Here is a 13,380-nt window from a genome sequence, read left to right on the forward strand (position 1 = left end):
ACCTCATGAAATAAATAGCCATCTGTCAATTTGAACATAAACTATTTCGGATTTTTTTTTTCCAACTAAACATTGAATAATATCCAGTTAACATCATTTGTCATTTTCTAGTTTGATTTCTCGCCACATATACTTGTGTAATATACTAAAAACTTATGTGACACCTCCCCTCAAAAACAAGCAAAAATCCGCTTTACTTCTACAAAATTGAAACAAAGCATAACGTAACTGTATTAACAATTTTAAATAATGATGATATTTTCAAGATGCTTAGTGCAAACTTCTTTTTTTCTGTTATGAATGGCAAACTTAATGTCATTTTAAAGTCAATCATTCACTAAGGTTTCCACAAGTTCACTATAAACTCTACACGAATAATCAACTCCACCAGGAAGCTATTTATATTTTTTTGTTCCTCAAAGCAGCACACACCACTGTGTGACATTTTATTATTACTATTACTATTAATATATAAAACACCCAAGGCAAATAGGTGCTCTCGAGATGCTCTCTCCACCACACAGCTGAAAGCATGGATAAAACTATAAAAATAAAATAAAGTGAGAGAGCATGAGGGTTGTTGTCAAGAGCCAATCATCTCACCTCACCGGTCTTTCTTGTTAGTCAGCTTTGGCGTTCCACCAAGCACCAGGAACGTGCTGCGTCTCCTCCCATCACTGGGTGCGTGCGACTGCTTGAGTGGAGAGGAGCCCCTGGACCCTGTGCAGAAAGACAAACGTGACAAATCTTGGGACACCAGAGCTTGACTCAGCTGCTATATCGACAAAAATGACTAAGAATCAGGGGCAAAAAATATGCACAGGTTGAGATAGAGTATGATAAGAAGCTCTCACTTGTGGAACGGTGGATTTATTATGCTTGCTGAAGAAGTCTGAGAAAAAGGTAAAGAACTCATGGAAACCGACTGGAATGAGTCCAAAATGGATAACAACCATTCAGAAATTCTTTTAAACAACATTTACTCTGTTTTCAACCACTTTTCTGAATGAACTGTGTAATGGGTGTGTTTTGTTTCATGTCCTCTATGAACGCTTCGAGACTTAATGTCTTACAATTTTTTAATTAGATGTCTCAGTTGAGCAATCCACCAAACAGTCAGGCGTTACTGCAGTCCATGTTGGAGAGACTGAAACTCCAGCCTGGAAGAGAAAGGCATGCACAAGAACATCCGGGTGAACTGCTCGCCCCTGCCCCCACATGGGCGACAGATGGAGTGGGATCGATCCAAAACCGCAAGAAACAAAGTGATGCCCTTACAAATGGCTTTGTGTTTGGTGACCCTGAAAAAAGATTTGAGGTATCTTCTGTGGAAAGTACTCTTAGCCCCAAAGCTGAAGAGAGACTTCACGGCTTTGAACAATACAAAAGTCACCTTCTCTTCCCGCCCCAAAGAGACAAGAGCCACACGGGTGTCGATAAGGTGTCGAAGAACATCACGTTGTCTCAGATCTCCAATTTGTCAACAGGACAACACTTGTCGACAAACGCTCTACCTTCCTCGGAAAGAACGGACACCGGGGTGCAACAGGACAACATATTTAGAAATAAAGAGCCAGACCGTGGATTTCAACACATTGTCCATGACTGGTCATGGGGAAGCACTGATTTTACTGTGGACAATCAAGGGAATAAACCATTTCATGCTGTAAATGGAGGATTTGGCGATTTGTCTAAATGGAGAGACATGCATACGATTCCTCATAAAGGTAGCAGCATGACCAAGAGAAACCAACGATCATCAGAAAACAAAGCAAGGAGATGGACTCGGAAACTCAAGGAGAGATGGCTGGAAAGGCCTGGCAAAAAAGGGAAAGAGGAGTCCGAGGAGGATGAGATGAGCACGGTGAGTTATAGATAGTTAATTCATTTCCACTCACGAGTCTAAAATGCTCTTTATGATCCCCAGAGTTCAACACAAAGCCATCTTATCAGCACATTAAATCAAGACACAGAAAGGAACTTCCCATCGGCAGGAAGCGGTGAAAACCCCACCGCGCCATCAGAGGATGACGCGATTGATGCATTTGTCAGGTAATTAATCTGCAGTACTGTACTTGAATTGATTGCAGCAGTCTGTCAAACACTAGCTGAAAGTTCTTTCGGATCCTGAACCTCTAAAGCGAAATATGTACGCTGTTTGTGAAATGTTTTCATATTATCACTGTGATTATATCGTCGGGCTATTTTCTTCCGTCGTTGTGTTTGATGTGTATCACACTCTAGTCACTTACAAGCTCCTAAAACAACGGGAACAATCCAGTTGAGATTGATTCAATGCCAGGATGAATTACAACATTCACAGGCGTACCCAAGTAATTGCGCAACAATCAATTGATAATGAGTGAAATGAAAATGCTCGGTATGTGTTGTTTTTGCATTGTTTTGTAACACTTTCATTGACCAGACTTATCATTTACGTTTGTAGGAAAGCGCCCATTGTCTTGCATTTGCAACTTCAAGTTTGATTTTCTTTTCCTTCAGATCAAGCGACGACTTTCAGTTTGCCTTCAGCTCAGGCAGCTTGCTGGAGGAGATTGTCTCGGGCCAAGAGTGGGCCAAGTTCCTTAATGCTGACTTGTCGGTCTCCTCAACTGACCAGGGAACAGCGGAGAAGACGCTGAGTAGCCTGGATGTCACACCTAAACAAAATCATAATGGTCCGTCAGTTTTTGCTAGCCACCAGTCGGGAGGGTTGAACAGGCAGAGGAGGTTCAGCAGTAGTAACTTGCCAGTTCCCGTCAGAGCGAATTCCCCGGAGACACCTACGCAGAACAGCACAGTGGACAGTGAAACTGATCCATCAGAGCCAATGGAACAAGGTCAAACCCAAACGCAACAGAAGGGCCTCCCACGAGCAAGAACTTCCACTGTTGAGGTTAGATACCACTGAAGTGTTAATGGTGCAGTCCAACAAGAATGAATGATATAGCAACAAAGTGTTTGTCAAGCTTTATTGAGCCGCGGCACATTCTTTACATTGTACCCTCTACCATGTTGTGGGCCAGCATTTCATTGTTCTGCTTGTCACTACACAGATAGACAGATAAGCATAAAGGTATTCTGTAGTAAATCAGGTTCAGAAAAATGACATGTATCTGCATAATTTCTCAGGACACTCCTAATAAGTTCTCACATTGGTTGGGAATCACTGCATTGCCGAACAAATGTAAGAATAAATAATATTTTGCATCCTATACGCTTATCTTCCAGCGTGCAGACATTCTAGATGACTCGCCGCCGACCAACCGAGTCAACCGGAAGCGACAATATCAATCAGCGGAGATGAGCCCCAGACGAGAGGAACAACAAGGACTGGAAGGTCAGAACTGAAATCATATATAGGAGTAAGGATATGATGGATGTAAGTTATGGGTGGGAACTGTAGTCTTTCTTTTGTTGCAGAGAAGTTGCCAAACAGCCATGAGATGGGCGATGCAGAGGTGCATGACACCCCACCCTTCTTGAGCCCAAACAGATCTTCCGCATCTCCTGCTCCCTCCCATTTTCCTCCTTGTGGTCCCGTGCCCCGCGGAGTCCTCAGACACACCAATTCAGATTTCTCTTCGGAAAGAAAAAGGGTAAGGAATTCGGAGGTGGAGTACCCCACAGCGAATCTCGCTATTTGTCACTAAACAAAACAAAATTATTCAATTATTAAAACTCTATGCACATCCACAATAGCATTACGAAATGTATGGTGACACTATTAAAAGAAATTAAGGCTCATGGTAAATGTTGTGTGGAGGCATTTATTGTGTGCTCTAGCAGTAGGCCATATTCAGGTTCTGGTTTCATTTTGTTGCTCTTATGTACTATGTGACAGAATGCACTGACAAATAAGTGGTTTCAAACTTTTTTTTTTCAACTGGATACCTCTTCCTCTGCTTCAGAGACGAGTGGAGCCCAACCGGCGAGTTCATTTTGCAGAGACAGTTCAGGTGATTCCACCGCTTGATGTGAATGTGGATATCTGTGACTCAGAGGACGAATACGGAACAGAACTGGGATCAGAAGAAGTGGACGATGAGGAGCATGCAGCAGCAGAGGAAAAGAAGGAGGAGCCGACACGTCGACCTGCTCTTCCTGCATGGATACGGGCCCTGAAGAAAAGGAACAGTGGCAAGAAACACAGATAGCCATGCAGTGAAACCTGTCTTGTACTCGTTTATTTAAACTACACGTTGACACACCTATTTATGGGATCTAATAAAATACTATGCAGTGTGTATAGATTTGAACAGAAACAAAAAGGTATTATCTGAACAATGTTTATTATTATGGTTGTTTGCAGTGGCAGAGAATTGCATCCATCGATCTATTTGCATACCTCTACATCTTAGTTGTACTAAGTTCATTTTGTTTTTACTTGTTAATCACTTGTTTGAGATAAAAGAACCAGTGAAGTGATCTCTACATCTTTCTAGCTTCCTAAATGATCCCGTGCAATTCCACACCACTGCAATTCACACCGGCATTGATAAACATTATTCAATTAAATACCATTAAAAGTGCACTCCTAAATTGTTTTTGTAATACAATACAGTACATATATTTGAAAATAATTGCTGACAACATGCAAAGAGAACTACGTATGTAGTACTGAACTGTGGAGCTATTGCTACAGTTAGCCTACTTTTTATTACTCGGCCCAGTTGCCTATAACCCAAAATACATCTTCTCTTGATGACATAATTAACAGAAAATTTTATTGTCGTTATTTAAACCCACAAGTGCGAAGGTGATGCAGCGAACGAGCCTGCCACCCGTTTGATGGAAGTCCCTGAAGCTTGTTAACTCTTGAGCCTCTCATCGTGGCTTGAAAAGCCGGTAAGATCGATTCCAGTCATCCATTAAACAGAACATATAATTGCACTCTTCTATCTAAAGACATATTTCACATCACAGGGACCTCTCCGTCAGCGTCAATCAAAATTAGCTTTGTAAAGACAGAATTTTTTATACAGATCCTTGTCTCATGTCATTATATTGTGCAGATGGTCATAATGTCGTGATTGGTCGATGTATAAATCACACTCACCACTTCATTGTGTTTACTTCCACAATCTAACAATGTCATGGCCTTTCTGAAACTAATGCACAGTTTGGATTGATAGTGCCAGTATTAATGAGCAATATTTGTAGTTGCATACATACTAAGAGACATTTCTAATATTTAGTAACACAAAAGCGGGCAATATATAATTTAATTGTCCCTCAAGTGTCTTGCAGTGGGTCACAACAGGTACCAAGTGACTGGTTTGTGTAATTTTATTTGCCTACCAATACTGGAAGCACTATGACTTGCCTTAATGGTTCTCCAGGATGCCTCCACCAAAGTGGCGCTTATTTCAAAACTTACGTGACCTATATGCCGCAGCCATGCGGCTTTGTCCATATTACAAAGTTGTTCACCAAAATCTCAAAACTCAAGCATCTTTTATAATCTAAAAGGACTCGTTATTCCACCTGAACTTGTTGTTTGCCCGATATCAGTTTTTTTCTTTTGGATGAGGAGTCATTGTTATTTTAGTGGACAAGTTAAAGCTCCAATAAGCTTTGAGAGTGTTGCATCATTATGACAGTGGCAGCCCATGTTACAATATGTTGAAGGTAATTTCTAATGGAGATAATGAAAGTATTGTTTCTTGTAATTTTATTTCTTTATTAAAAGTATTTTTTGCTCAGCTTTTTTTTGGGTTAGTCTTCACTCTTACCATTCACAAGCTATGCACTCATTAGGTTACTTGGTAATTGAAAGATTGAAGTACTCTGACTTCTATCTATCTTTTTAAGTAAGGATGTAGCAGATTTTAGCTGAAGTGGCCAGCACGCTGAGGAAATGTTTAAGGCAAAAGAAAAAAATCTCGAAAAATCTCAAAGTTGTTATAAGCGAAGACAACTTTCTGGAAACGAAACATACACTTATGATTTACCTTCACAGGCCACGTAAAAGGATGTTGTGAGCCAGACCTGGCCCCCGGGCCTGGAGTTTGACACCTGCGATTTAAACCATTATTTTAAGTGGGTGTCATTTTGTGCCCTGTGATTACGTCACAACCAGTTCAGGGTGCACCCCTTTTCTTGCCCAAATGTCAGCTGCCATAGGCTTGACTCCAGCTTACCCGCTTGCAAGTTGTGCAACGCTAATGAGTAAAGGCGGGATACAAAAAAGTACAGACGGACGGACAAGGAGCAGCAAGTAGTCATTGTCTTGAGTGAAAGATGCTTCTTTCCCAAAGACAGCAAAGTACAACTATTGGGTACATTTGCATCGTTGGTTTTGATTGTTAATCATGATTTTTATTATCAATCTATAATCTTTTAAAAATGAGGCCCTACAAACTCAAGTTCTTTTACCTCACAATAAGATGTTTTATCCATTTTCATATGCTAATTGGATATTATATGCATATTAAAACGTAGCTCCTTGCCCTTTAAAAGACTACGACCAGCTACAATCCAAGCTCCACTACGGAAACCTAAGCTCGAAATAACCAAGATTGTTTACATTTGTATTCATGCCTTTCCGATTGGTTTCAGTGACAATGAGAAAGCATTCAGTGAGTTAGAGTACTTAATGGTACTGTCATTTCCTTTATATGCATGATATTGAATGCTGTGATCAGAAGAGTGCATCAAACCTTGTGGCTAACAGCTGTCAATTCTTCAGAGGCCTCCTCCCTTCACAGTCACTGTCTTGGCTCAATCCCAATCAGAGCCATAGAGAGCATCTTAGTTGATCTAATAGCCACGGTGAAAGGAGCCCGTCTCCATTTCAACATTTTCCGTGTGTTTATAACACACAATCATGTTAGTACTATCTGAAATGAAGTTGTGGATGTGACAAATAAACAGAAATTCCTTGTGATAATGCAATTTTCTACTCAGCAAAGTAGGGAAATTCACATGAGTCCATTAGGGCCCATGATTGACCAGAGAGCGACTAATAATGGTCCATTTGGAAATCTCAAGTCTCAAGTTGGCACGCTCATGCACGCACAGGCACACACACATACAAGCACAGTTCAAAGAAGTGGAGGGAGCTCATTCTTGTGTATATCTGTCACAATGTCCAAACAACGATGAGGACAAAGACACGCAATATTTATTTTGTGCCACGAAAAGAGGAATTACTGCAAGTATGTTTTATGCCTTGCTTCTTATAATGACTCATTTAAGCAAAGCAAACAAGAGATAGCTGTCATAGCATGGAGTTTGCTTGGGTTCATAACCAAAAGGGCGAAAAATCGGTTATGCTGATATACAGGTGCTACTGGAAAAGCACTTCATGTTACTGCAATACTTTACAATAAATTATGTGCGTGTGATTTTAGTTTTGTTACCTGTGCTGTACGGCTTGCATTTGTTTTGGGTTTGCTTGCGTGACGTTTACAAGTCGGAGGGCACTGACGTTAAGGTCAGTCGACAGCAGAGGGCGGTCAATTGTCAAATTGCCTGCTTGCCCTCTGAGATGGATGAAAAACGGGTGGATTCATCTGCTAAAGTTTTCTTCCACCAACACAATCAGAATACCGTGCTTAGAATAGTGGGGGCATATTATTGCAATGTTTTTTCAAATTTGAGTTCTCTTTTAACTTAGAATAACTCTGTAGCTTATCTTTGTTTTTCCAACACTGAATCTCAGCGCTTCAGTGAGTTGAAGTTTTGTCGTACAATTTTGGTTTGGTTCATCTAGTGTGTTAGAAAATTGGATGGCTCATTGACGTTGTGTATAAGTTTGTTCTTCTGCGTGAGTTAACAATTAAAAACATGATTTAACGATTAATTAATGTTTCCCCTCTGCGTTTCATTACTAGAAACACCTCCAACCAAAAGGGCAAAATCCTGCGGGCGTTGGTCTTGCATGTTTACTTCTTGATTTGCTTATCATAGATACTCCGTAAAGTGCAGTCCGTCTTTACACAATTCCTTAAGCTTATTGAACAAAATCTGCAGGATCCACAGTCACGAAAAGGCTTAATGATTGGTGGGAACAGCAAGAGGTTCGGTTGTGTCAAACGGGCTGATCAGCAGCGGCCAGAGAATGGGCTCCAGAGTCGCAGGAGCGTTTCATAACTTCTTTGATGGACATTTGGCTGCTGGGGCTCGGAGCGAGGGATGCTTCCATCTGAGCCTCTATCTGAGCCTCCGACACCTAAAGACGTAGGTGGAAAGAAAGTTACAAAACGCAGATGTCAGGCGATTGTGAGCTCAATGTCATGCTTGCTTTTACCTCTTCAAACTTCTTGGCCTTGTATTGCTTTGCTCCTTTGAGGAAGTTCAGCAGGATGAGGTCACAAAGAACTGTACCCTGCCAAAAACAGAAACTCAAGTGAAGATAATGGCAACACTGAATAAAAAACATGATCATTTTCATGATTTGGAAACTTACAAGTCCAATGGAAGTGAAGGCAGCGACCAAGTTGATTAATGTTGGGACCGTGTCAAACTTTCCCGCCTAAAACCAGAAAATAAGGAAATCAAAGTCTCGGCAAAATTGTGTCTATCGTTTCTAGGACTGCTGAGGGGCACACAAATAATCTCGGGGAGGATAATCAGGTAAGTAGTGCACTTTTCTTCTGTCAACGTTACTTCAACAAAGTACTTGCATACAGTTCCGGTGCACAGTGCTACTTCAAACCACGGTGATCAACTGACTCACTTTGCCGGTGACCATGACATCAAAGCGGATGGCGAAAGCTTTGTGCAATGTCCGATATTCAGTACCGTTCAGCGTCTTAAAATATTTGGCAAACCTACATAAAGAGAAACGTCAGAAAAGGGAATGAAACGGAGCGGGATGAGCGAATGAGCAACCTACCGGAAGTTGAAACCTTTGGAGATGGCGTTTTTGACAAAAGGAGCATCCAGTCGGGTAAAGGAATACTTGGGCACGCAATAATCAATGTCCAGATCGAGATTACACTTCCACTCAATATTTATTCCAATTTCACCACCCTGGAAAAGTTAATGAAATCATGAGAGGCAGAGAAGTTAGACGCAACACAAGATAAATCCTGCGGGTAATACACGACATATGGCATAAAACATCATAAAGCAGTTTCCTTAAACGTGGAGGAAAATAATTTTTAGAAAGCTATCCCAGGGAGAGCATGCAAACTCCACACAGGAAGGCCGGAGTCCAGATTCAAACCCCAAATGCAATGTGCATATGCTAACCACATTTTCACTGAGCTTAATTTGACCCCAGAAAAATCAAAGAATGAATCTGAGGAAGACCTCTGTCGCCAGGCTGGTCACATTCTGTCCAGTGTATTCCAGAATGTCCCCCACAACAAAGATGGGGCAGAAGGGGTTGGTGTCGGGGTTGTATTTACACCTCTTTATCTCACCAGACTTCATGTTGGATGGAAAATTTCCTCTGGGGGAGAAATGCTCCAGTCGGTTACGATGTAAAAAGTCATATACTGTGCGACAAACGAATGCAACCTACCTGGTGATGTTGAAGAGAGGGAAACGGATGCTGTTCTTGATGAAGATCGTGAAGTCTTTCACGTCCTCCATTGCTTCACTGCAGAACCATGAGGACACAAGGAGGATGAGAAGAGAGCAAAGCGCACAGTCTAGCTAGCACATTCGAGAGATATGTCTCACATTTTAATCTTGTCATTCTCCACGGGACACCATCCCTCCACCTCACACTGACCTTTGGACTTGTTATCGTTGTGAAGACAAAAACCAGTAATCTTCCCTGGCGCATCAGAGGGGGGAATTGAGGGATTCGTGAAGTGAGACGACAGAAGCCTATGTTCAAATCTTGCTAGTGCTTTTAAAACTACAACAAAAAACTTTAAAAGATCAAACCAAAACCGTTTTATTTGTGCAAGAATTTGAGGCTGGAACAATTTCATGTCCCAAAATTTCCCAAGGGAAATCTGTCTTGAAATTAGAACATCTTTGAAAGCCAACTGGGATCACAGAACCGGTTGGGCTTGATTTTGGAGGTTCTGCTGTCATCATTTCCACAAAAAGAAAATGTCTTTTACCGTTTGTAAGGACGGAATCGATATGCTGCTCACAGTCGTCGTCTGTGTCACAGCTGTAGCTATTCCCAATCTGAAACATGGAAAGAAGCATGATGACATTATGAAAACCTGAATGAGAAGAAGCTTTGGAACCAGCTCTAAAAATTAATCCAAGAAAATTTCACTTGCATCTCTGATGATAACATTTAGTACAGGTTTGCTGATCATGTTTTAGGCAGAACAAAGATGCTTTCATGACCGTTCAAATCTATGCTGCACAATCGTCTATTTCACTTCTCCACTAGAAAGTTCTCCTTTGCCAATGGTATGCTTCAGTGACGGTATTATTTTTGACTTGAGAGGTTCCCCTAAAAATTTGTTGACCAGTGTTTTTATATAAATCACACTCATGAGACATAACCTGGAGAACAATGCCGTGAGTAGACAGAATAAAAAAAAAGGGACTATTGTGTTACGTGATACACTCGATTCCCTGTTTGGGTTCATCGCACAACTTGTGGCTCCCAAAGAGTGCGAAATATAAAACACTCCAATGGTAAAACAAATTATTGCCTCACCTCTCCACATTTTCCTTGGAACTGATTCTCCGTGATGATAAGTTTAGTCATGATGCAGAACACAGCTGCACCCTGCACACACACGCACACACACACACCAATGAGAATACTTGATGAGGTAACAAACATTTTGCCTTTGCAAAAAAGTCAAACTCGTCATACCTGTTGGGGGAAGACGTAGTCGGCCACATCCATGGTGCGGTTTTGATGGTAGCCGAAGCCCTTCACTTTAGTCATGACGGATGACTCTATGCCGGTATCGGACACCTGGTAGGCTTTCTCGTGGATAAACACCCAGCTGCATGGAGTGTTTAAAATCAATGTTTCAACGCTACCACTACTATAACTACACCACTGATGTCACAAACTTTGACTGATTAAAATTTGTTGACTTAATCCAATCATCCGCCTATCTAGCGCATGTATACTCCTCATAAAATTTGCAGGTGAGCTAGATCCTATCCCAGCAAATTTTGGGAACTCCAGTTTCTTCCCACATTCCCAAAAAACAACCGAAAGAAAATTGGTACAAAATGTCAATTAATGAGAGCTGTCTTCTGTGCTTTCCAATGTGGCCAAAGAAATCTTGCATATATTTGCAGTCAAAGAAGTATTTAGAAATATGTAGTATGATAACACTTTGGTAATTGGCAAAAGTTGAATCAAGGTAACGAGACAATTCTTGTCTGATCATTTTTTCTTTGTTTCCAAAAACATTTTAAACTTAAGCAATTATGTCATAGTTGTCAAGTAAAAAGAAATGCTATTGTCACAGTTTGCACTACCGTCGCAATGCAAATATTATTTTTAAACATGAAAGGTCATATTTTCTGCGAACGTGCTGGTCCGAGTGACCTGCCCCCAATCACTCACCCAATGAAGTAAGCGATGATGAAGATCTGCACGACTCTGTTGATGATGCCCACAGACCAGCTCTTGACCACCACAGATTTGGTGGTCTCGTAGGTGAAAAAGTCCGTAACCCAGCCCCACACCATGATGGTCTTGCTGGAAACCAACCCTCACTTCTCAATGGAAAATTTCTGTGGAAAAGATCAGGGAACTGGCTCGCTACAAACGGACTTCTCGTTCAAGACTAACCTGGGCTCAGCTGAAGATGTGGCTGATGGTTGTCCCACTTCTTCTGCTACTCCATCGCTGGACCTCCCCTTCCTCTGTGCAAATGAGGGAATGAAAGTATCCCTCCCTCTTTGTCCTCATTCTCATTTTCCATTTACCACAAACCCCCAATGCCAGTGTATGCATTTGCACAACAGACAACAGACTTTGTTCAATAGGTTTCACATAATAATAATAATAGAGTGCCCTTTCTTGTGGGCAGCCTAGGGTGCACTTGTGCCACCATCATGTTGTCCGAGAAAGATTTTAAAATAAACCACATGGTTTACATGGTTGAATTATTTTGGCAAAGGAAAGGTTTTTCACAGAATTTTAAATTGTAAATAGGAACAAGCCTTTTGTGTACATCTTTTTAATACAAATCATATATAATAATAAAATATAAAAATATAAAATAATATTGGAGCAGTCAAAATGACTGCTATGGTCATTCTAGTAGTTGCAGAATTCTGGGAGACCGAGTGTTAAACATCACATAAAGTACAAATCAAATAAATTGGATTCCAAGCCCTCATTCTAAATGCATTGTAATACATTTCAAAGTGTAGCATAATTGCCAATAACAGCGACATACGATAGGACCACTTCTCAATACATTTGGCAGCATTAATGCTTGAGATAATGCGGTCACGCAATGACAGTGTGTGTGTGTTCAATTGGAGTGTCATTTCTTAAGTGGATCCATTATGTTTGTGGTCAGTTCATTGTAATGTGATCCATGACCAAATACATGTTCATACTTGGCCATTCGTGGGTGGCCGAGATCCCAAATGTAGACCATTAGACTTCCTGTTGTAGATCGAGTGGAACCTAATTCGTTCGTTTTTAGCCCGGATGAAAACGAAGGTGGTATGTCTTCTTTGGTAATGAGGAAAGCCATTGTGGTGGTGCAACTTCTGACTGCCTACGAGATGAGCATGCCTACACATTGATCGTACCCCTTGATGGAAAGAAATGCTGTGGTCTGAACATCAGAGTGAAACATTCAACGTAAGGGGAATTAGGGCCATAATTGCCAATTTTGAACTGAAATGATTTGTAATGGTACATGATTTATTATTTTATTTTACTGAATGTTATCAAAGTCCAAAGAATTTCATCCGTTCAAGCGAAAATATGTTCTGATTGCATTTGTCCTCCATGGAGCAGATTGGTATCTTGGTGTTGCATTTTTTAAAAATGCTTTAATTTTAGAAAACAATCACATTTTCTGCCTATTTTCTAACACTTCGGCCCAAACCAGAAAGTGAATCATAATTAGTGTTTTCTGCACTGTCAATCTGTAATGTCCTCTTTTTGAATTGAAGAAAAAACCCCAGCAATCAAAACATTATTTTTGAAAGACTGAACCAGCCACATGTGCTGCCCAGCCTTACAATCTCTCAAATATTTACTGACTTCTTTCTTCTGAAATGAGCCATAAAAGTGGAGGACAACGGAAGTGACAATGTGACAACATTCTGCTAAACGGATGATGACCAGGAGGAGGCCACTCAGGGATCAGCCAACAGGAAGTGCAGGGAGAACTCATCACGGAAATTGGAGTCAGAGTGGTGGGAGGCCAACCACACACGCAGGGAGTGTTTGCATCTTAAAAACCAAGCTCTTGAACCTCGGGGAAAAAAAGCTGCCTTTTAACAAACCTCCATATACTT

At 41.0% G+C, this 13,380-nt stretch overlaps 2 protein-coding genes across 3 annotated transcripts; one reads left to right on the forward strand and one right to left on the reverse strand.

Annotated features, from left to right (window-relative positions):
• Nucleotides 1-642: 642 nt before the first annotated feature.
• zgc:113229 (uncharacterized protein LOC550612 homolog) lies at nt 643-5,705 on the forward strand. The gene is made up of 7 exons (XM_061269802.1): nt 643-903; nt 1,088-1,864; nt 1,928-2,052; nt 2,503-2,896; nt 3,232-3,340; nt 3,424-3,599; nt 3,912-5,705. Exons 2-7 carry the CDS (start codon nt 1,088-1,090, stop codon nt 4,155-4,157), a joined length of 1,827 nt encoding a protein of 608 aa, XP_061125786.1. The 5' UTR covers nt 643-903; the 3' UTR covers nt 4,158-5,705.
• A 794-nt stretch (nt 5,706-6,499) lies between these two features.
• Nucleotides 6,500-11,818, reverse strand: p2rx3a (purinergic receptor P2X, ligand-gated ion channel, 3a). 2 transcript variants are annotated; one of them, XM_061270033.1, is made up of 13 exons: nt 11,687-11,818; nt 11,459-11,628; nt 10,748-10,883; nt 10,586-10,657; nt 10,029-10,098; nt 9,637-9,733; nt 9,476-9,553; nt 9,262-9,403; nt 8,843-8,979; nt 8,684-8,777; nt 8,414-8,479; nt 8,255-8,332; nt 6,500-8,176 (listed from the first exon to the last, which is right to left on the reverse strand). In XM_061270033.1, the coding sequence occupies exons 2-13, from the start codon at nt 11,581-11,583 to the stop codon at nt 8,036-8,038; spliced, it is 1,236 nt and encodes a 411-aa protein (XP_061126017.1). In that variant the 5' UTR covers nt 11,584-11,628; nt 11,687-11,818; the 3' UTR covers nt 6,500-8,035. The 2 variants fall into 2 exon arrangements, with proteins under 2 accessions (XP_061126017.1, XP_061125925.1); XM_061269941.1 differs by having other exon boundaries at nt 11,459-11,742.
• Nucleotides 11,819-13,380: the final 1,562 nt, after the last annotated feature.

This window comes from Syngnathus typhle, linkage group LG1 (assembly GCF_033458585.1).
Source record: "Syngnathus typhle isolate RoL2023-S1 ecotype Sweden linkage group LG1, RoL_Styp_1.0, whole genome shotgun sequence".
In the NCBI taxonomy this organism is placed as follows: domain Eukaryota; kingdom Metazoa; phylum Chordata; class Actinopteri; order Syngnathiformes; family Syngnathidae; genus Syngnathus; species Syngnathus typhle.